This window comes from Camelina sativa, chromosome 2 (genome assembly GCF_000633955.1).
Source record: "Camelina sativa cultivar DH55 chromosome 2, Cs, whole genome shotgun sequence".
NCBI classification, from domain to species: Eukaryota; Viridiplantae; Streptophyta; class Magnoliopsida; order Brassicales; family Brassicaceae; genus Camelina; species Camelina sativa.
Genome location: NC_025686.1, coordinates 1,645,948 through 1,667,455, shown reverse-complemented (window position 1 = coordinate 1,667,455; position 21,508 = coordinate 1,645,948). Strand labels below are relative to the sequence as shown.

The 21,508-nt window shown below is 39.0% G+C and overlaps 7 protein-coding genes across 10 annotated transcripts in view; 5 read left to right on the top strand and 2 right to left on the bottom strand.

Moving 5' to 3' along the window:
- On the top strand, window positions 5-2,641 carry LOC104714162 (DNA mismatch repair protein PMS1-like; the record flags this gene model as incomplete). The annotated part of the gene is made up of 9 exons (XM_010431435.2): window positions 5-385; window positions 504-781; window positions 862-988; window positions 1,108-1,176; window positions 1,346-1,419; window positions 1,596-1,661; window positions 1,750-1,853; window positions 1,933-2,114; window positions 2,291-2,641. Coding segments are annotated over 9 exons (1,431 nt in total), but the record flags the coding sequence as incomplete, so codon positions are not given.
- On the top strand, window positions 3,051-5,154 carry LOC104714143 (uncharacterized protein Os08g0359500-like). Its single transcript, XM_010431405.2, has 6 exons — window positions 3,051-3,166; window positions 3,731-3,917; window positions 4,007-4,163; window positions 4,270-4,352; window positions 4,446-4,623; window positions 4,823-5,154. The coding sequence occupies exons 1-6, from the start codon at window positions 3,162-3,164 to the stop codon at window positions 4,933-4,935; spliced, it is 723 nt and encodes a 240-aa protein (XP_010429707.1). The 5' UTR covers window positions 3,051-3,161; the 3' UTR covers window positions 4,936-5,154.
- LOC104714132 (phytochrome A-associated F-box protein-like) lies at window positions 5,297-6,674 on the bottom strand. Its single transcript, XM_010431395.2, has one exon. The coding sequence runs from the start codon at window positions 6,415-6,417 to the stop codon at window positions 5,410-5,412; it is 1,008 nt and encodes a 335-aa protein (XP_010429697.1). The 5' UTR covers window positions 6,418-6,674; the 3' UTR covers window positions 5,297-5,409.
- Window positions 6,958-10,344, bottom strand: LOC104714117 (serine/arginine-rich splicing factor SR34B-like). Of its 3 annotated transcripts, none has more exons than XR_755715.2 (14): window positions 10,237-10,344; window positions 9,913-10,008; window positions 9,608-9,673; window positions 9,442-9,516; window positions 9,211-9,346; window positions 9,084-9,130; window positions 8,934-8,991; window positions 8,764-8,813; window positions 8,610-8,666; window positions 8,310-8,533; window positions 7,984-8,085; window positions 7,495-7,897; window positions 7,250-7,353; window positions 6,958-7,161 (listed from the first exon to the last, which is right to left on the bottom strand). XR_755715.2 is itself a non-coding variant. In XM_010431377.2 (13 exons), the coding sequence occupies exons 2-13, from the start codon at window positions 9,997-9,999 to the stop codon at window positions 7,158-7,160; spliced, it is 942 nt and encodes a 313-aa protein (XP_010429679.1). In that variant the 5' UTR covers window positions 10,000-10,008; window positions 10,237-10,344; the 3' UTR covers window positions 6,958-7,157. The 3 variants fall into 3 exon arrangements, 1 of the variants encoding a protein (XP_010429679.1); XR_755716.2 differs by having other exon boundaries at window positions 7,495-7,886; XM_010431377.2 differs by lacking the exon at window positions 7,984-8,085 and having other exon boundaries at window positions 7,495-7,528.
- Window positions 13,371-15,141, top strand: LOC104714099. 2 transcript variants are annotated; one of them, XM_010431359.1, is made up of 3 exons: window positions 13,371-14,256; window positions 14,607-14,718; window positions 14,853-15,141. In XM_010431359.1, exons 1-3 carry the CDS (start codon window positions 13,581-13,583, stop codon window positions 14,974-14,976), a joined length of 912 nt encoding a protein of 303 aa, XP_010429661.1. In that variant the 5' UTR covers window positions 13,371-13,580; the 3' UTR covers window positions 14,977-15,141. The 2 variants fall into 2 exon arrangements, with proteins under 2 accessions (XP_010429661.1, XP_010429667.1); XM_010431365.1 differs by having other exon boundaries at window positions 14,607-15,141.
- On the top strand, window positions 17,491-19,761 carry LOC104714090 (L-type lectin-domain containing receptor kinase IV.4). Its single transcript, XM_010431348.2, has one exon. The coding sequence runs from the start codon at window positions 17,530-17,532 to the stop codon at window positions 19,552-19,554; it is 2,025 nt and encodes a 674-aa protein (XP_010429650.1). The 5' UTR covers window positions 17,491-17,529; the 3' UTR covers window positions 19,555-19,761.
- Window positions 21,039-21,508, top strand: part of LOC104747145 — a 1,994-nt gene continuing 1,524 nt past the window's right edge. Inside the window, exon 1 of the mRNA XM_010468724.1 lies at window positions 21,039-21,492. Within this exon, the coding sequence (XP_010467026.1) occupies window positions 21,039-21,492 (454 nt within the window). The remainder of the gene's footprint in view (window positions 21,493-21,508) is intronic.

Below are 21,508 nucleotides of genomic sequence, written 5' to 3'. Positions count from 1 at the left end.
TCACCTTGACAAGACAACGAGCAAAGATTTGCCTCACTCTAATGTCAGTGAGAAAGTTACTGATGCAAGTAAACACTTAAGCAGTCGCTCTAGCTTTGCCCAGTCAACTTTGAATACTTTTGTTACTGTGGGGAAAAGAAAACATGAGAACATAAGCACCATGCTCTCTGAAGCACCTGTACTCAGAAACCAACCTTCTAGTTGTCGTGTGGAGAAAAGCAGATTTGAAGTTCGTGCGTTAGCTGCAAGATGTCTGATGGAAGGTGATCACGTTGATGGTATGGTCCCCTCAAAGGAAGATAAGATGCCAAACCAAATAGATTCTGAATCTGAAAATCGGACGTCTCCTGGAATCGATACTGATAAAGTTGAAAGACATGAAAGAGTAAGTAGGCTTTTGTACTCAAATCTATGTTGCTAATCGTTTATGTTTAATGCGGCTATATCTTTGGTTACTGTATCTCCTAAAATTAAATGTTATTCAACCACTATTTCATCTACAGGAACATGAAAAATCATTATGTTTTGAAGAACCAACATCAGATAAAACACTCCCCAAGGGGGATATGGAAAGGATTTTGGAGGAAAATCCACGTTGCAGTCAGCCACTGCGATCTGTTGCAACAGTACTGGACTCCCCAGCTCAGTCAACCGGTCCAAAAATGTTTTCCACATTAGAATTTAGTTTTCATAACCTCAGGAAGAGGAGGTTAGAAAGGCTGTCGAGATTACAGTCCACAGGTTATGTATCTAAATGCATGAACACGCCTCAGCCTAAAAAGTAAGATTTCTTTCCTTCATCTTTTGGGCTTCCTGTCTGTAGTTAGAGAAATGGGATGATTTAAAATGTACAAGTTACAGGTGTTTTGCCGCTGCAACATTAGAGTTATCTCAACCGGATGATGAAGAGCGAAAAGCAAGGGCTTTAGCTGCAGCCACTTCTGAGCTGGAAAGGCTATTTCGAAAAGAAGATTTCAGGAGAATGCAGGTAGCTATCTTTTCTACTAAGCGATATCTCAGCACCAAAAGATAGATTCTTAATGTTTTTTGTTCTGCTCTATCCTGCCTTCTGTCGAGAAAGATTTATCTAATTGTTCTGTGTGATAGGTACTCGGGCAATTCAATCTTGGGTTCATCATTGCGAAATTGGAGCGAGATCTGTTCATCGTGGATCAGGTGAGTCTTCGTATATGTATGCTTCCATTCCAGGCCTTTTTTTCCTCCGCCGATTTGTTTAGTTTTTTGTTGAATTGTGGACAGTGGAAGTTTCCATCATTTCAGAGTTTCTTCCCTAATCTAAAATTTGAATCAATGGAGTAGACTAGTGATTGACTTTTATGGCCAGCATGCAGCTGATGAGAAATTCAACTTCGAACATTTAGCAAGGTCAACTGTCCTGAACCAGCAACCCTTACTCCAGTGAGTTGCTTTGTGACATCAATCTAGATTCTTGATTCCATTCCACTGGTTTCACATTCTCACAGTGGCGTTTCTTAGATCCCATGTTACTTAAAGAGTACTTACACCAGTAGTAGCATCTCTCTTCCACTACTTTATATACTACCTATATTTTTTTGTTTTTTTCCAAAAATCAGGCCTTTGAACTTGGAGCTCTCTCCAGAGGAAGAAGTTACAGTTTTAATGCACATGGATATCATCAGGTGAAGGATCACTATTATAATACTTGGTAACATTTTCTTATTCCTGGTATCAATTCAGAAATTTAATATTTTTTTAACAACTTTCTAGGGAAAATGGCTTTCTTCTAGAGGAGAATCCGGGTGCTCCTCCCGGAAAACACTTTAGACTAAGGGTCGTCCCTTATAGCAAGAATATCACCTTTGGAGTCGAAGGTTGTTTTTTCCTTAGTTCTGTTACTTACATCATATGTTTTTTTGCATACGTTCTTATTTGATTTATTGTTTCGGGCAGATCTTAAAGATCTAATTTCAACTCTGGGAGATAACCACGGGGAATGTTCGGTTGTCAGTAGCTACAAAACCAACAAAACAGATTCGATTTGTCCATCACGAGTCCGTGCAATGCTAGCATCCCGAGCATGCAGATCGTCTGTGATGATCGGAGATCCACTTAGAAAAAATGAAATGCAGAAGGTAACCAATACTTACCCTAAGATTAACAACTGTGTCCTGAATATGGAGTCATTAAATCATCTCTAGTAAACTCAACTCGAATAGTCGAACCTTCAGCATTCTTCTGCTCATGTTTAAATGTCTCAGTTCATCTTCTGTCCAAAAACTTAATGCTTTTGTGATTTGTATATTGTTAGATAGTAGAACACTTGGCAGATCTGGAATCTCCTTGGAACTGCCCACACGGACGACCAACAATGCGGCATCTTGTCGACTTGACAACTTTACTCAAATTACCTGATGACGGCAGCAATGATGATGATGTTGCAGCCATGTCGCTGACATGAACTGATTAGTCATTTAGCCTTAACGTATTTAGATTGCGAGCATCCTTAAAAGTAACATTTTGGAGGAGGAGGATCACTCATGTTATTAAACTACAAAATCTGTAAATGTTAAATGTTGCCCTAGTCTTTATTATGATCTTCTTGGCCACAACAGGTAAATCAACTGTCTTGTAGACAAGGAAATATTGGGGATTCTCTTGAGGGGTTAGTTTGATGATTTTGAAAGTTTCCATGGTATAATGTTAAAACGAACTATCCAAAAGACATGTATGTGAATTTATCAATTAACACGACTCACCTTAGTATATAACCTAATCTTTAAATTACCTAACACATTACAAACAAAAACTTGAATTATAATTTTGATTACAAGATTTTCAAAAATAATTTAAATTTCGGCTAAAGAGACTATATGAGTCAGAAGAGAACAGTCCACTCACAAACCCTAAATAACAACCGTTCCATCTCAACCGTTGAACCTGTAAGCAATACACAGCCTTCCAACACGTGTCACCGTTGAGATTCTTTGTGACCCACCGTAACTACGATACGCTAGCATGTAGAGGAAAATCGCTTCGAGCACTATAACACAATCTATGCGGAGCAACTAGAAAGAGAAGTCTTTCTCTCTCGATCAAGCCAAGTCTAAAAAAATCTTTGCGTCACCGTTTGTGTTTTCTCTCTTTAGGGTTCTTCTTCTTCTACAGCTTTTCCAGTAAACATGAGGTAATTAATACGAAAATCCTATTTCATCGCTTTTATTATCTTATTGGGATCTTCACCTAACTCTTCTTCCATCGTGCTTCTCAGATTCATTCGTGTGTTGTTGCTTTGTTTCACTTCAATTTTTCATTTTTACTCATGGGTTTGTCTTGGAAACTTGGTTTCTTTCTAGTATCGGTTGATTTAGGGCTACGCTTTCATTGGGTTCCTGAGGATTCGGGGAAAAAAAAATTAGGGTTTTTAATTGGGGTCTAGGGTTTATTGTGTTGGGGGTCCGAAGTTCACTTTACATTGTCGCTATCAATTGTTTATGAATAAATTTGTATCAATCTCTTCTTGTTTAAGTTTAAAGCTTAAAGCAGTTGAATTTAGGGTTTAGGGTTTAAGTTTGTGTTATCAATGTGGTTGAAGATTTATTGGTCTTAAATGATGTTTCTGTTTTCAGTGTAGAATCAAGAGACAGTTTCGTTTCTTGGATTTGTATATATAGTTGGTAGTTCTCTTCTTTTATGTTGGCTAATATGGTTTTAGACTTATAAGGTGATTGTTTTTTCATGTATTTTACAGTCGTCATCCTGAAGTGAAGTGGGCTGAGACTACCGACAAGATTTTCCTCACTGTAGTATTAGCAGATACTAAGGACACGAAGGTCAATCTAGCCCCAGAAGGAGTTTTTGACTTCTCTGCTAAAGTTGGTCCAGAAAACCATCTCTATGAGCTTAAACTCGAACTTCACGATAAAGTCAATGTTGAGGTGAGATTCGTAGACCAACTTTGTCTCATTCTTTCGTTAGTTTACCTATTTTAGTTCTAAATCTTTCATCTTTTTTTTTTTCTATACAGGAAAGCAAGATCAACGTTGGTGAAAGAAGCATATTCTGCATAATAGAGAAAGCAGAGCCAGAAAGGTGGAACAAACTACTCCGTGTCGGAAAGCCACCACACTATGTCAAGGTGGATTGGGACAAATGGGTAGATGAGGATGAAGAAGGCAGCGCTGGTTAGCATTCCTCTTAAAGCTTATAGTTGTATATCTATCCTTCTGTATACTCTCTGTACGTCAATTTAGGATGTGTTAACTTTTGTACTCTTTTGTTTTGTTTTAGGTGCTGGAGATATGGATATGAGTGGCATGGGAGGCATGGGAGGAATGGGAGGTATGGGAGGAATGGAAGGAATGGATTTCTCGGTTTGTCTCTCACTTGTGATCATTGTTTATCTTCTGCTTCATATTTACTTAGCTTTGAGAAATGACTTCATGAGCAATCCTTGCTTCTTGCAGAAATTTGGGGGAATGGGCGGACTTGAAGGGCTCGGTGGCATGGGTGGAATGGGTGGAATGGGTGGACTCGGTGGTATGGCCGGACTTGAAGGACTTGGCGGCATGGGTGGCATGGGTGGAATGGGAGGAATGGGCGGTATGGGTGGAATGGAAGAGTTTGAAGACAGCGATGATGAAGGTAAGAGTTTTGAAGATCTTTCTAGTTTACGTTTGGTCACAGCTTCTTAATGAAACGAGAGCATGAGTTGATTGACTTTGTTATTCAAGCATCTCATATTCCATTTTAGATGTTAAGTAGTCTTAGGAAACATTTTGTATACTTTGTTCCTCAACAAAATGCGAAACTTAAGTACTGAAACATCTGTTTGTAATTGCAGAAGAAACAGCGAAATCAGGAGACAAGAAAGATGATGCTGTCAAGGTGGAAGCTCCTGCAACAGAGAAGGCACCAGCTGAAGAACAAACAACATCTGTTAAATCAGACAAGTGAAGACACTGTTCTAGTCTTCTAGAGATGAAACCATATGGTGGTATTAGTAGCTTTTTCAGGTTCCATGAAACCCTCTGAATTACTACTCCCTTCTTTATAAGAATGTTGTTTACTCTGTTTTCCTTTCTATGGATTTGTCATCCGTTTAAGTTTCTGCATTTTGCGTGATGATATGGTTTCCAAAACATTCCTCCTGGACTTGCATTATTTTGGTTTTGACATAGAGTTTGTTTAAGCAGTCTTTCTATGTGTAACTGCCAAAGACAATCTACTAGTAATCTATCCATCTTTTTCATAACTTGAGCACTGAACATAAGCACTGATTGGTACTGAGCCAATCTTATTCACTCTAGTTTTCTAATCGAAGCTTCAACTTTAACCAGAATATGAAACAAATGATCATACGATTATTACAAACCTCAAACAATAGAGATGATAAAGACAGTACAAGAAGACCAAACAATCTTGTTTTGTCTAAGTGTAGAGAGGTAAAGCAGTCCAAGCACCAGAGACATGACCATTCTCACAAACATAAGCTCTCACAACGGGCTCACCATCATCATGAAACCCAAACACTCTTCTCAAACAAAACGATGAATGCAGATCCCAAGTCTCGTCGCACAAGCAAAACGCGCATTTCAAACCGGAGATCTTACTCCGGTGGTTACCGTCGTTGATGGTTCTCCAAACACGAGAGCGTTTGAAATCTTTGAAAACGCCTCTGAACAACATGTAGTTTCGTTTCTCTTCGACGTGGATACAACCAGGCCAATTGCAAATGTAGAGACAATCGCCGCGGAATCTACTGGCCAAAAGCTTGTTGCCTTGTTCACGGCTAAGGTTCCAAGCTCCTGAAGCTAAATGAGATCCTAGAGATCTACAAATCTTCCTTCGTTTCCTTACCGGAAGATCTCGTCCAGGTCTGATCTCACTCGTTTCGATTTCTTCTTCTTGAACGTCGGTTGAATCTTCCGGAGGAGCGGAGAGCGTATCGGTGTAGAGATCGTCGTAGAGAGACCAAAACGAAGTCGTTTCTATTCCAGATCCGACTGGTTTCGAAACTTCTCCGTCGTCGCAAGCTAGATCCGTCGGTGTAGGTTTACGATCGAGGCTTTGATCGGGACCTAGCTCACGTTCCAAACCGAAATCGGAGTTTTCGAGGAGAATCCCGGCGTGGAAGAGACCAGGACAACAGACGGCGAGTTTGTATAGAGAAGCCCAACCACCAGGAGGAGGAGGAGGAGCTAGGGATGGATCCGCAGCGTTGGATGAAGACGATGCGGCGGAAGGAGGAAGGAGATCGGAGATGACGGTGGGGATTGCGGAATAGCACTGAGTTTTCCAGCAAACGTTTCTAACAATAGAGGAGAATTTGGTGCAGACGCATGCAAGACGAGCCCAGTTTCTTGGATCGTCTTGGAGCTTGAAGAAGATTTTGAAAACTACGTCTTCTGGTACCAAAGAGAATACAGATTCAGCCATGGCTCTCTCTCTCTCTATCTCTCTCCCTCTTATCTCTCAGCTTCTGATTTTTATAATTTAATGGCGGCCACTTTCTTATCCAAATTCTTCTTCTCTTCTTCTGTTCTTCACTTGTCTTTGTAGATTCAGTAACGGATCCGGTACAGAGTAAACCGGGAATTTTAGACTGTGTGGATCACACATTCATGATTCCATTCACTTTACACTCACTCACAGACACAAATAATGCGGAACAGCTCCCCCGAATAAGACATCGTACGGATTTATACAGGAATGGTCTTTTCTGTGTTCGTTGATTTGTTTTCAAAAGTTATATACTATTTATCAAGTTGATATGTTTTTAAATACGACGAGACGAACTATTAAAATTTAAGAATGTCAATTGTGTTTTGAGATTTTTGAATTTGATTTGGCACTCGACAGTAAATTTAGCTTTAGCTTGGCTCATAAACTACTGATTGTGAACGATTTCAACTTATAATGTAAACATTAAACAACACAAGGCTATTAAAACGATATATTTTGGAGAAGCATCCACAACAAAGTTGCAAGTTGCAAATTTATCATTAAAAGAAAAAGAGAGTTCAAATCCCATGAGAGGTATAGTACCCCAGAATAACAATTGTTTTCAGCTTATCATTACTTGTTTTTAGTCACACCTACAAGATAAAAGAGATACCATCTTTAGGAGAATCTTCCAACAGACCCAGATTCTTTTACCTGATTATGAGATACTTCTTTTACCTGTAAAACAACAGTTGGAGAGAGATTAAGACAAAAGAGCGAGAACGTTCTAAACAAGTCTAAAAGGGGGTAGGGGTGTGTGCATTACCGAGATGGGCTCCAGCTCCTGCTTCTGCTCTTGCTCCTGCCACGGATAGGGCTCTTTGCTGGGCTCAGCTGCTTGCTAGGGCTCTTGCTAGCTTCCTTCTGAACCTGCACACACAAGTTTCACGATGGTGAAGATGTAACTAGACATAGATCTTGTCTTTTGGATACTATTATCGGTCGCAAAGCGGAAAATATTGTGCTGATAGTACAGCGGAATGAAATTTTGATAAAAATAGATGGACTTACAGATGGTAGAGGAGATCTTGACCTTGAACGAGATCTGCAAAAGTCCGAGAAACAAATCCAGTTTAATAATCCAATATGTAATCCGTGTTTAATAGCTAGCTGTTTCACCAAGACCCTTGATGCCTCATTCCATGTCAGACATCAAAGTGTCACAAGAAAGCCACACACAAAAAGACAACTTCAGACGATTTCTAGCAGATCAAAAAACCAACACACATAAAACAGAGATGGATCAAAGCAAAAATCTAATTCTATCAAACCCTGTGTCCAGAACAGCATCGGTTCCATGAGAATCCAGATCGCTTGTCCATATAGCAGGTAATGAAAATATCTTTCCTAGCTTGATGGATCCATTTTGATGACACTATTATCAATGCAATCCAATGTCTCCACTGTTACCAATCTAGCAGCAATGGACATTATCAGAAAACGAGGAGGAAAGAATGTTTTCAATTCCAAACTTGCCCATCTAAGAAAGAGCATATATACCTCTGAGACGAAACAGTTGTGTACAACCCAACCAAGATATCCATGATCCAGAATTCCAGATACTATTTCCCATATTTTAGTTGATTGTATGTATATCCATATCTAGGAAACAAAACCATTCTCAACAATAAAAGACCAGACTTTCACAACGAAATAAATCGTACCCTTAACTATAAGCAACCATCATTCTCAATCAACAACTATGAAGTCATCCCAATGACATCCTTTAATGAGATGTCAACAAACTTTAAAGGAAGAGCTAAGTAAAGCAAGCCTACGCTATGTTGGATATTTAGCATTAACATTAAAGAAGAAACGAAGCATACCCTCCCGGAGACAGTGACCTTGACTTAGAGCGGGAGCGAGACCGAGGAGATCTTGATGTAGATCTAGCAGGCGATCTACGCGAAGATTTAGCCTTTGGACTTCTGCTCCTGCTTCTGCTGCGACTACGGCTGTGGCTCCGCCCACGGCTGCGGCTGCGACTCTTAGAATAGGATCTTCCACGGCTGGGGCTCCTCGAATCCCTCCTTGAGTCATATTCTCTAACCTATAATGATATATAGGAAAATGGTAAGTGCAATAGAAAATGAATGCAGCTCTCAGAGTCCTTGTCTTTAACATACCCGGACATATCCATGAGAAAACGCATTCCGAAACTCTGTATCGTCAAGCTTTTTTATCTGTACAAAATGAAGAATATACTCATGTGTAACCAATGATGAGCAAGTTCTCACCAACACAAATAATCAAAGGATAGAAAGGAGAAGAACATCTCACCGCATACTTCATGTCCTCGTAGCTGGTATAATCTACGATTCCAGTTGTACCTGTAAACAAATAGGCAAAGAGTAAAGCATCCCACAGACTAGTTAAAACGGGATTCAAATGCTGAAAATACAAACAGGTTTAGACACATCTCTATTCTCGGGTAAGATATGAGGACTTACCTCTACCATCACGGAACACTTGAGAGAAACAGACTTCTCCTCCTTTACGCATGTGATCCTACAAAAAAGTAATTATGTCAAGATTCATTCAGGAATCTTCAAAACCACAAGAACTACAACGAGGAAACTGTTCCACAATTGAGTAGTCACCTTAAGGTCTTGCCAGGAAGCAGATGAAGGCAAACCTGACACTACAACTGCACAATTGAAAATATAAAATTTAGACATAACTCTTAAAGCTCTGATTATACAGTAATCCAAAACATATCATAAGTACCGCGGTACTCGGATCTCCTAGATGGGCCACGCCCACGACCACCATCACCACCATCACGACCGCCACGACCACCACCACCACTGTAACTACCACGAGCATCATGTGATGAACGCCTCCCTCCATGAGCTAGCTCCACCTACAACGGCCAATGCGCATCAATTATATTTGGCTACCAGTCAACAAAATACAAAGTATTGAGTTAAAATTACAGGGATTTAATGATTGACAAACCCGTAAACGATGCCCATCAAAGTCATAACCATCACGGCCATAAATTGCATCGTCAGCATCCCGAGGATCCTCAAACTAAAAGCACAAATATCATAAATTTAAATTAAATGGTTGACAGAAACTGCAAATCAACAACACATGCAGTTGCATAAAAAAAAAAGCTGACCTCAACGAAAGCATAGCCTGGAGGCCTCGGGGGAATCTTCAAATCAATTTGAACAATAGGTCCATACTGTAAAAAAAGGAAGAACAATTCTTAAAGCAAACTCGTTTCAAAACAAATCACAAGCCAACAATACAATATCTTAGACATATTGAAACCTTGTGAACGCATATACTTCAGAAACACAATCTGAATTCTTGATACAATAATTCAAGAAAACTCAAAAAACCGCAGACAAAATTAACAAAATTGTTCAAGAAAAACACAATTACAAGTACCAATCAAAGAAAAAGGAGTAATTTTTTAACCTTAATGAACAAATCTTCAACTTCTCTTTCGCGGATATCGCCGGGAAGGTTTCCGACGTAAATGGTTCTACTCGAACGGCTGCTCATTCTTTTTTCCTATACAAAAATCAAAAATTGAGATTCGAAACATCAATTGATCGAAAGGAATAAGCGATCACACACCCCAAAAAAAAAACTCAGTTGGATAATAATTTACAAAGAGGAAGAAAAAAACCCTAAAAATTGAAGAGACTCGATTGATCAATTAAATTCCAGTAACGATTTCGATCACCGGAGTGAAAAATTCGATGGAAGAAGAGGAAGAAGAGAGGCGAAAAGTCTCACCTGAATCAAATTGAGATCTGGGCAATGCTAGGGTTTCGAGTTGCCGAGCGAGAACCGAGAGAGCGAGAGCGAGAGAATGGGAAAGAGAGAGATTTAATAATACTAGCAGAGAGACTAGAGAGCATCACGTGCCTCACGTGACCTTTTTATCTTAAGTAACATTGCGTTTAGACTTTAAGACCGTCCGTATTCAGTTGACCCGTTTGGTAACATATTTTTATGAGTAAACCAATTCTTAAAATAGCAGAAAAATGTAATTACATGATTGATTTGTTATTTGTTATTCATTCTTTTAATACAGATTAATGGAATTCCATGGTTTCATCTTCATAATAAAAGGAGTCAACTTCCATTATAGAAATGATTTCATTTTTGTTGACCAAACAAATAAATGAAATAATTAATTTTGTTTCTTTATAAATTTTAATACGTTTTGTAATTTGTAATTTGTAAAATAGTTTTACAATTATAAATCTTATTAGAAAAACTGATGAGTATTTTTTATCATGGAACTCACTCAGTACCGGCGCTGATGCGGTGCCAACAGTACTTTTGCAATGGTTTTTTTTTTTTGGCTCAACTTCAACTTTCATTCACCTAAATCATATGACATATAGTTTATCCTTTCTTACAACACTTTTAATCCAACTAGGTTCTAAAGAGTATAACTTGGGATCATAATTCTCAAAAGAAAGAGATTCCCTTGCTACCCTATCAGCCACTTTATTACATTCCCTTGGTGAGAAAACAAGTTTTAATTCCTTAAAGTTGAGGAGCAGGTCTTGAATGTCTTGAAGCATAGGAGCAAACACTGGCCAGATTTCAGCATTGTTGATCAAATTGACTGCTCCCAAAGAGTCTAATTCTAGAATGATACGATCATAGTTAATGCAAGAGAGAGTCGAAAGTGCCTGTCTGATTGCCTCTAGTTCAACCTCCAAAACAGTTCTAGCCATTCGGATAGCCTGTGCTCCCAACCATAGAACCTCTCCACCTGTGTCCCGGAGCACCCACCCCGTTCCACTTCGCACGTCTACCCCATTCCAAGCTCCATCAATATTACATTTAACCCAACCGCTTGGAGGAGGGTTGAAAGGACCCAACCTTTTTTTTTATAATAAATACAATATATAATTAAGCATCCCATACTAATTAATTAAACCAACCCAAACCACAACTCATCATTGAACCAATAACAACCATTAAGCCCAGCAGAAACACAACAATAATACAAAACTATCATAACATCGATACAATAACATTTCTAACCATTCTATCCAACAACCTAACATACTCTAACAATGGTTCCAACATCAATAACATAACCAACAACATACAAACGAGACCCTAGATCATCCTCCTCCTCATCGCCATGATTCCACGTCACATACCTGCACACCACAAACAACAATTGAGATGCGTAAGTATTATCACAAATACTTAGTGAGGCAATCCTCCCATCTACTAGGCTATACACACAAGCAACTGAGAAACCAACGTTTAACAAATAACAACCAAGCACCAACAAACCAGGAAAAACAAATGTCAGCCGCTGCTGACAGGAAGTGGTGTCGACCGACACTACCTAAGTGTCGATCGACACTCCCCACTTGGTGTCGACCAACACCTACTTGGTGTCGATCGACACCGGCTCTGTAACTCGTTTCTGCGCGAAGCCGAAAGTCGAAGATCCGTTGCCCAAATCCTCCAAATCGTCTGAACCTCATCCAAAACTCCTGGAAACTAATAGAATCCAACATCCAACCACAAAGACACAAGAATACAACACAAACAACAACAAAACAAGCAAAACAAAGGATTCTCAGGCTTAGATCAGCCATGGTCATGCTCACCTCTTTCTGCAGAAAGTTCTGACCCAACAGCGACGAATCCAACCCTTAGAAGCCTTTCCCTTTGTTCCTAGCACAAGATCTCCACTCCACAGCAACAGATCTCTCAATCCAAGCCAAGAGACTCCCAAAACTCTCAAGAACACTCTCTAACACTTTTTCTCCTTTTCACAAACTATCTGAAAACGGCCAGACTCTAAAACCCACGACGCTAGGTCGACTTTCCCTTTAAATACCTTGGTTTAGAGATTTCACTTAAACCAAACCTCTCAAATTTGACTATTTAAAACAATTAGGTCGAACCACGAATTGCTGGTGTCGATCGACACTATCCTGGTGTCGATCGACACCCAACCCCAAAATCCTCAATTTTGGTTCGCGGATGTTACAAGGGTTCCACTTTAAGTGTCTCGCTGCTCGCAGTTCAGGTTGTCTTCCGTCCATTTTCTCAGGACCTTTCCTTTGACTCCATTCATCAGCATCCTCTAAAGCTTTCTTCATCGTATCCTGAGAATTAAAGTCCTTTCCTTTAAAGATAAGATCATTCCTGACTTTCCACAGTCTCCACAATAACCAAAGAATAATTTTGTCCAGTCCATTAATATGAGGCACATTGGACTTGATATTCAGCACATGATCCATATTAGCATAGAAAGAATTAGACCAGATACCACCTGGAAGCGCCGGAATAGATGACAGAGCCCAAACTTGACGAACATACGTACAAAGGAACAGAAGATGATTACGGATTCCTCTTCAATAAGACACCTTGAGCAACCTTTCTCTCTTGTTAAATGTCGATAGGATTAGTTACTCGCCACTGAGATGCAATTAGTCAGGCATTTCCACAAGAAATGTTGGACTTTGGGACTGGTATCCATTGCCAAACTTGACTAATAAGGAGGTTTAGACTGGACTGGTCCACTTCTTGTATACGTGATCGGGTTAATATGATTTGAGTTTGTACCCAATATCCAGACTTCACAGAGTAATGACCAGTCCGTGCATAGTCCCACGTGTAGCCATCTTTCTGGTTTAAACCTCCTGGTCGCATAGTCCCACGTGTATAAAAAAAAAATTTATAAGATTTTGAGTCAAAAATAGTCTTAAATTTATGAAATCTACAATAAACACTTCAAAAAATTTTTAAAAAAAATTGCACAAGGTCCAACAAAAACTTGAGCGGGGCCTGAACTCACTGTAACTAATGCCGTCGAGCGAAAAAAACAGAAAAATAATATTATAATCGTAATCAAGATGCTTAAAAAAAAGACAGAAAAAATAGTAATCTTCAGAATGAGTTGGCTTCTTGTTTGCTCTCAAGTACAAAAGCAAATCAAAATCTCTTAAACCCAAAAAAGAACAACAACAACTCCAAAATCCACAACAGATCCATTCCCAAATCTAGATTTGCCCAAAGGGCAAAGGGTTTCTCTGGTTTTTTTGTATTTCACTTTCTGTGATCTGTAAAGTTGTAACCTTTATTAACAAAAAATGTCTCAGAAACCACATCTAGTGTCATCACGAAGCTCAATTGAATCTTGCACTTCACAGCTCCTCTCATGGCGACCATTTCACCGCTCCAAAACCCTAGACTCATCTGACCACCACCACCCACCTCACCAGCAGCAGACCAATGGGTTTCATCACTCCACTCCCAAACGCCCTTGCTTCTCCGATCGATCCACCTCTTTCTCCATCGATGCTTTCAGCCGTCTCTCACTCGCCGACGAGACGTTATCAGCTTCCAATTACAGCAGTAAAGGAAGTTTCCGGTTAGTAGCGAGGAAACGACGGCGGCGTAACTCGAGATCGGTGTCTGGTCGGAGCAGTGATCGGAGTGGGACTCGGAGGTGTTGCTCCATTGGAGCTCATGGGACTTGCTCGGATTTGCCTTTTGCCGTCGGTACGGATTCAAGTGGTGAGCTTTTTGGTGAAGCGAATTGGGGTTCTGATGTGAGTGAGGCGGCGAGGAATTCACGGAGAGAGCGGCGTGACTCCGGAGGTGAGAAGGAAGCTTCTGGAGGATTCGGGTTCGCTGTTGGGATTGATCCGATGGGGAATGAATCTGGGTATGGGAGTGAACCTGGTTACAGAGGTGATGCTGAGTTTGGTTATGGTGATGAGTTTGATGATGAAGAAGAAGATGTTAAGCCATTGTTTTGGGGAGGTACAGTTTCGAGTGTCTTTTTATAGCAACTGTGAGATTCATATTTTGATGTTTTAAAGATTAAAAATGGAAACTTTTTGATGTTTAGTTGCCACTTGTTCTGATCAACGACTCTGAACTTTGCTCTGCTTGTCTATTATGGTCTTGTCTGATGTAGCAAAACCAAAACATCAGTCTAGTCCGAGTTGGCAGATAGGAAAGGTGAAACATCAGTCTAGTATGAGTTGGTTATACATTGTGGAATTGGGTTTTAGCATTGTTAGGTCTTTAATTTGTCTGAAATGTATATGTATTCTTCTTGGTATTTTGACTTTGCTTGGTGATTGATGATTGTTTTGGATTTGAAGCAGATACAGATTCAACAATGGGGATGTCTGGTGATACGAAATTCTCAGATAGTAAACCTCAATTCAGGTGCCGGCGAAGAAGACAACATGACTATAAAACTGTTGATTCCATGAGGTGAGCACTACAAACCCATTACTATGCAATCGAAGCCGGTTAATGGGGGGAGCCAGTCTTGTCATTGACTCAATCAATCAGTGACATTACTATTCATATCAAAACCCAAGCCTGACCTCTGGTTCATTTTGAAGCTTTTCCGGTCTGGTTGAAAATGCGATCAGCTCATCCGCTCTCGTGATGATGATCCGTATACACAAGACAAGAAGTCTTGTTGGAGAAACTTTCCAGGTTTTTATATGTTATTTTGACTCCTGAAAATTTAGAGTGCTCTCCTCAAGTAAATTTTCTAAAACAACTGTACCATTTTCTGGTCATCAGGTTATCTCAAAGATTCAACGATCTGCTGAAATGTTACCAAAACCACAATGTGTGTATATTTGTATCGATTATTTATGTATCTATCAATATTTGAATTTTTTTTTTAAGAGTGTAAAATTTATTCAACCAATTAACTATTTTACAACATATGCATCGTTGATCGAAATTTTTTTTTAAGTTTAGAAAAGACTTTAGAACTAAAGAAGAAGATACATATCTGCAATATCTGATTATTAACAGTAGAGGTTATGTAGGCATGGAACTGGTTCATATAGGTAATGACTACAACTACATGTTACAACTTACAACAATCAATGAAAACACCAAATTTGGTCTATAGTCTTTTGTCTTCTTCTGTTGCTGATACGTATGATGTAGCAAAACGATATATCTGTTTTGTATTTTTTGTATATCGCTTTGCCGTAAGTCACACAACTAATAGGTTTTTTTTTGTTGTTTTCGCTTTATTTCAAGCTTACATTTTTATTGTCTTTTGTTGTTGGCTGATATATTTAGGCATTTTATGTACTTAGAGCATTTCTAATCTATTCTTTCTTCAAAATGATGTAACTTCGTTTTGTAGTTGGGTTTTATTCTAACTCTACTACATTTTGGAATTAAAAATGGAGATCTCAGCATATAAGTCGCTGGTTCGAATGACATCCATGGCAGAAAATATATAGTTTTATAATGCCAACAGGCCTAATTAACCCATGTTTTTAAAGATTCCAAGCAAGTGGTATCTATGTTAGGAAAACTTTTGTTGTAACTTTGACAATTGTCTCAAAACAACTCTCCTTCTTTCTATCTTTTTCTTTCTTGCACAATAAAATTCTTAATTGATCTATCTAATTTTAGTTCATATTGATATTAATAAACTCATTTGAACATAATTCTTATTTCTGTTTGGACTTGCTAACAAAACCAAATCGTGAAAATATATATAGCCAAACAATGACAAAGAGTAAACATAATTTGGTATCCAAACATTTTGTTGGTGCGAGATTTAGCACCCCCGATATACCGAACTAAACCAGAAAGATAATTCGATTATTTAACCGGGAATCCGGTTAAGAACCCAATTAGGTATTATTTGAGGCCTGTTCGGAAGAGGGAAGCCCAGCCTTGGAGACGAAGAACCGACTTCCCAATTCGCCCGGTGGCCGATTCAAGAAATGAAGCAACTTTCCTTATCTCAGTTCGTCTCATAAGGAAAGTTAATATATTATGTAATTTACGGATATGTATAAATAAGGAGGAACTTCTCCATTGTAAATCATTCAAGATCTAATACAATAATTCAGTTCTCCCATTGTTCTTAGTAAAAAAACCCTAGTTCTAGAGATCTAAATCCTTTTTCTAATTTCAAAGCTCAGATCGAGTTTTTAGAGAGATTACTTCTTCGAATTTGTTTTCCTCAAATTTGTTTTCCTCACTCAACAAATTCATCGTGGAAACCTAGTTTCTACACGTTTATCTATGATAAATGCAATTACATAGAATTACTAGTACAAATTTAACCATGAATTTTCTCTTGACGATGGATATTCTCTTGACCAATCGATCGAGTTAAGACGATGACTTTTCTACAAAACTTTAACAACATTACCAATGTGGTTAAAGACAACCCAAAGACTTTTCTCTTGACAAGAAAAAATACTACTCTTCATACTCTCTTTACTACTTATAAGTACCATTTTGACAACAACAAAAAAAAAAACAATAATACACGATATTTATCTTACTATATTTACTTATTATATATCATATCACATGTGCTATTAAAAATGAAACTAAACTTATATAATTTAGAAATACATGCAACACAACTTATAGTTTGTTGATTTCTGTTGTTAATCTTGTGTTTTTGACAACAACAGAAAAAGAAGAAAAAAATATCTTTATCATTAGGAAAAATCAACGAATTTTCGTTTTTGAGTTTTCCACATTCTTTATAGACTAATTATCAAGTGTGTGAAAGGATCAACACTAATATCTACAAAAAGCCAACCTTTCACTGTCAAATAAATTTGAACTGAAAACTCATAAAACTTTATGCCTAGTATCACAAAAAACGATCTAATAGAAAAAGAAAAAAAAAACAACTTAAGGATTGTAGTTTGTAAAAGTTATATGACCAAATTACAAAGACTATTATAGATTGATTTGTCATTTCTTATTCATTATTTTACAGATAAATTGAATGGTTTCTTTCATTCCATGGTGCATCCAAATTACCATTTTTTTTTTTGTCAAAGCATTTAATCACCCGTTACTATGTGATATAACCGTGACAGAGTGAAAGGAGAAGGTCTAGCACCGAAGTTGTTCATGAGTCTCGCCAACGACGACTTTTCCATTGACCAATAGAAGATAAGAATTTTTCAAACTCTCCTCACAGGCTCACACCATATATTGTCTTTGTTTCTCTATTCTCTAAAGACTAAACCAAAACCAAAAAAAAAAATCAAAAACAGAGAAAACAGAGCCATGTTCGTCAAGCTCCTCACCATCGTCTTCTTTTTCTTCTTCAGCCTACTCTCTCAATCCCTAGAGTCCTCTTCCCAAACTCTCGACTTCACTTACAATGGCTTCCACTCTCCACTGACTAACATATCCATCCAAGGAATTGCCACCACCACACCTAACGGTCTCTTAAAGCTAACCAACACAACCATGCAGAGCACCGGTCACGCCTTCTACACCAAACCAATCCGGTTTAAAGATTCCCCAAACGGCACTGTCACGTCCTTCTCCACAACCTTTGTCTTCGCTATCCACTCTGAGATCCCAACACTTAGCAGCGGCGGCATGGCCTTTGTCGTCGCTCCTAACTCCAGCCTCCCATTCGCCAGTCCCTTCCAATACCTTGGCCTCTTAAACGTCGCAGACGATGGTAAAGATAAGAATCATATATTCGCTGTCGAACTTGACACGATTATGAGTATTGAGCTCAATGATTTGAACAATAACCATGTTGGAATCGATATCAACAGCTTGAAATCGGTGAAAAGTAAGACTGCTGGGTACTGGGACGAGAAAGATCACTTTGTTAATCTCACTTTGATCAGTCGTAAGCGTATGCAGGTTTGGGTTGATTACGATGGTCATACCCATCGTATCGATGTAACCATGGCTCCCTTCAACGAGAACAAACCTAGAAAACCGCTTGTTTCTTTAGTCAGAGATCTGTCTTCGGTTCTGTTACAAGATATGTACGTAGGTTTCTCTTCTGCGACCGGTTCTATGTTGTCGGAACATTATGTTCTTGGGTGGAGTTTTAGTGTGAATGGGGAAGCTCAGCCATTGTCCCTATCGAAGCTTCCGAAGTTGCCTGCGTGGGATTCAAAACCCACGGGAGTCTACAGCTTCTTCAAGAACTCGATGCCGTTGATCTCCCTCGTGTTGATTCCTCTGTTTATTATTATTTTCCTTGTTCGCTTCATCGTGAGGAGAAGGAGAAAGTTCGCTGAGGAGCTGGAAGGTTGGGAAACAGAGTTCGGGAAGAACCGACTAAGGTTCAAGGAGTTGTACTACGCCACCAAGGGGTTCAAGGATAAGAACCTTCTTGGATCAGGCGGGTTCGGGAGGGTTTACAGAGGTTTCTTGCCCAAGACGAAGAAAGATATAGCTGTGAAAAGAGTCTCGAGCGAATCCAGACAAGGGTTGAAAGAGTTTGTGGCTGAGATCGTTAGTATTGGACAGATGAGTCACCGGAACTTAGTTCCACTTGTGGGTTATTGCCGCCGGAGAGATGAGCTTCTTCTAGTGTATGATTACATGCCCAATGGGAGCTTAGATAAGTATTTGTACAACAGTCCGGAGGTAACCCTAGACTGGAAACAGAGGTTTAAAGTTATAAATGGTGTGGCCTCTGCGTTATTCTATCTCCACGAGGAATGGGAACAAGTGGTGATTCACCGCGACATCAAAGCAAGTAACGTCTTGTTAGACGCGGAGTACAATGGGAGAGTCGGGGATTTTGGTTTAGCCCGATTGTGCGATCATGGTTCAGATCCTCAAACCACGCGCGTTGTTGGAACTTGGGGATACCTAGCCCCTGATCATGTTAGGACAGGACGGGCCACAACCGCTACTGATGTTTTCGCGTTTGGGGTGCTCCTACTTGAAGTGGCGTGCGGTAGACGTCCAACTGAGACTGTAAACGAGAGTGGTGAGACAGTCTTGCTCGTGGAATTGGTTTGTGGGTTTTGGACCGAAGGAAACATCTTGGCTGCTACGGATCCAAATTTAGGGTCCGAGTATGACCAAAGAGAAGTCGAAATGATTCTGAAACTTGGTCTTTTGTGCTCTCACTCTGACCCACAAGCTAGACCAACTATGAGACAAGTGCTACAATATCTACGGGGAGATGCATTGTTACCAGATTTGTCGTTGTTAGACTTCCGTGTGAGTGGGAAAATGTTGGGAATCGACCATGGATTTAGTGAGTCGTCATGCATGTTTACAAGTAGATCTTCGATTACTAATTCCATACTTTCCGGAGGGAGGTGAGTACTTGCGAGTATCATAATGTTTTTGTGTGTTTACATTACATATGTAGAAAGAAATTATATGCACGAGATAGGAGACCATGTCGACATATTTTAGTGTTGTTGTACGAAATTTATCTCTAAATATGGGCCTAGACAAAGCTTTGTTTTGTATATGTGTTTCGCTGCTGTTTAACAAGTCCACCGTCATTTTTGAACCACCCATATATAATAGTAGGTTTTTGATGTTTCTACTTACTTGGTTTATATTAAATCGTGTAATTTCATAGAAAACAAAATTCAAACAACTTTTACAGAAGACTCATCTAGTTCTGAAGGAAAAAGTCGGTCAATCTTCATAATCATCAAGCATCTTCAAAAGCTCCACATATTATGTCTCAACTTTGACAGATGCAAAGTTTATTTCCAAAACACCTTTTTCAACATGGACGTTGACTTCATGACTTGTCTCCAAAAATATATTGTGGAATTTAACACCACCATAAGTTTTTTTATTCACCAAAAGACATTGCCATATTAACACCATAGCGACCAAAGTTTCTTACGCAAAATATAACCTACCTTGTATGTTATGTTACGCTTTTTTATATATCTTTCTTTTTAGAGAAGATGGAACTAAAATGTTCCCACAAACTTGGAAAGAAATAAACAACTAGCAATAAGGGATATGTGGTAAAGTGATTAAGAGATGATGAGTTACTCTGGCTCATTTATTATATGAAAACAGAGTATGACACCATTATTATTTGAAATTGATGGAATTAATGAAATACTTAGTTATGACTGTCCTTGTGCAAATAGAATGCCGTCGTGACGAGGGTGAACCGTTCTTTTTTTTTCTTTTCTTTTCTCAGAAAAAGATACTTGATAGTACGAGTGTGGTCCATATTAAAACCAAAACAAAGATTAAAAATGAGAGTTTTTAGACCACAAAATGGTGACTCTCTGGCACGCCAAGCGCGGAAAGCATGAAGACTTTTGGTGGAACAAGGCTAGTTTGTAAGACACTGGGAGAAGTTGTGTGCATGAAGTAATGAACGTGGAATTATAATGGTGTGGCAAATTATATTTGGCAATTTGGAATATTGGAGTTTTCTTTATTGTTTAGCAAGATATCATCAGATCAAATAAAAAAAGATTTGGAGTTATCTTAAATTAGGAAAGTATGTTAGCTGATATGTTAGCTATCTATATATTTGTATTGAGGTTTAAGGTTTTTCTTGAGCCGCATAGAATAAGTAGGAGCCAAGCGAATAAGCTTTTAGGGTTCTTAACAAGTTTTGGTTAGATTAAGAATTGGTCAGTGACAAGTCGTGTTGACTGTGTGTAAATCTGATTAAACATATCTTGTAAGATTGTTTAAGTGATTCTTAATAAGAAAAGAAGTTCTTTTCAATATTGGCTGCATCTTCGTTTTTGCAATTGGTATCAGAGCGGTCAACCGACGAGAGCTCTATACTCGCCACAGGTTGAGATCTTGAGATAATGATGCAGTCAGGTAATGAGTTGTTGATGCTTCAAAGGGGTGTGATCTTGGATGAACAAGGCTATGGTCGCTGGAAGGTGCGCATGGTTCAGCTGATCCGAAATCTAGGTGAGGATGCTTGGACAGCAGTGGAAGAAGGATGGGAACCTCCCTATGAGAAAACCGAAGCTGGTGACAAGATCACTAAACCTAAGGCACGCTGGACGGTAGAAGAAAAGAATTTGTCTAAATATAATGCTAGGGCACTTAATGCAATATTTGGTGCTATTGATGATGATGACTTTAAGCTTGTTCAAGGTTGTGGATCAGCTAAAGATGCTTGGGACATTCTGCAGAAGACCCATGAAGGAAACTCAAGTGTCAAAAGAACGAGATTAGACCAACTTGCATCACAATTTGAAGTCTTAAGGATGGATCCAGAAGAGACAATTTCTCAGTTCAGTGCAAAATTGAGTGCTATTGCTAATGA

Coding starts and splice junctions, on each gene's coding strand:
- LOC104714143 (XM_010431405.2), top strand. Junction 3,918..4,006: donor ACGATAAAGTCAATGTTGAG/GTGAGATTCGTA, acceptor TTTTCTATACAG/GAAAGCAAGATCAACGTTGG. Junction 4,624..4,822: donor TGAAGACAGCGATGATGAAG/GTAAGAGTTTTG, acceptor TTGTAATTGCAG/AAGAAACAGCGAAATCAGGA.
- LOC104714132 (XM_010431395.2), bottom strand. CDS start 6,417: ATGGCTGAATCTGTATTCTCTTTGGTACCAGAAGACGTAGTTTTCAAA.
- LOC104714117 (XM_010431377.2), bottom strand. CDS start 9,999: ATGAGCAGCCGTTCGAGTAGAACCATTTACGTCGGAAACCTTCCCGGC. Junction 8,992..9,083: donor CTTCCTGGCAAGACCTTAAG/GTGACTACTCAA, acceptor ACTTTTTTGTAG/GATCACATGCGTAAAGGAGG. Junction 7,529..8,309: donor AGGTCACTGTCTCCGGGAGG/GTATGCTTCGTT, acceptor GGACTTTTGCAG/ATCTCGTTCAAGGTCAAGAT.
- LOC104714099 (XM_010431359.1), top strand. CDS start 13,581: ATGTCTCAGAAACCACATCTAGTGTCATCACGAAGCTCAATTGAATCT. Junction 14,257..14,606: donor TAAGCCATTGTTTTGGGGAG/GTACAGTTTCGA, acceptor GATTTGAAGCAG/ATACAGATTCAACAATGGGG. Junction 14,719..14,852: donor AAAACTGTTGATTCCATGAG/GTGAGCACTACA, acceptor TTCATTTTGAAG/CTTTTCCGGTCTGGTTGAAA.
- LOC104714090 (XM_010431348.2), top strand. CDS start 17,530: ATGTTCGTCAAGCTCCTCACCATCGTCTTCTTTTTCTTCTTCAGCCTA.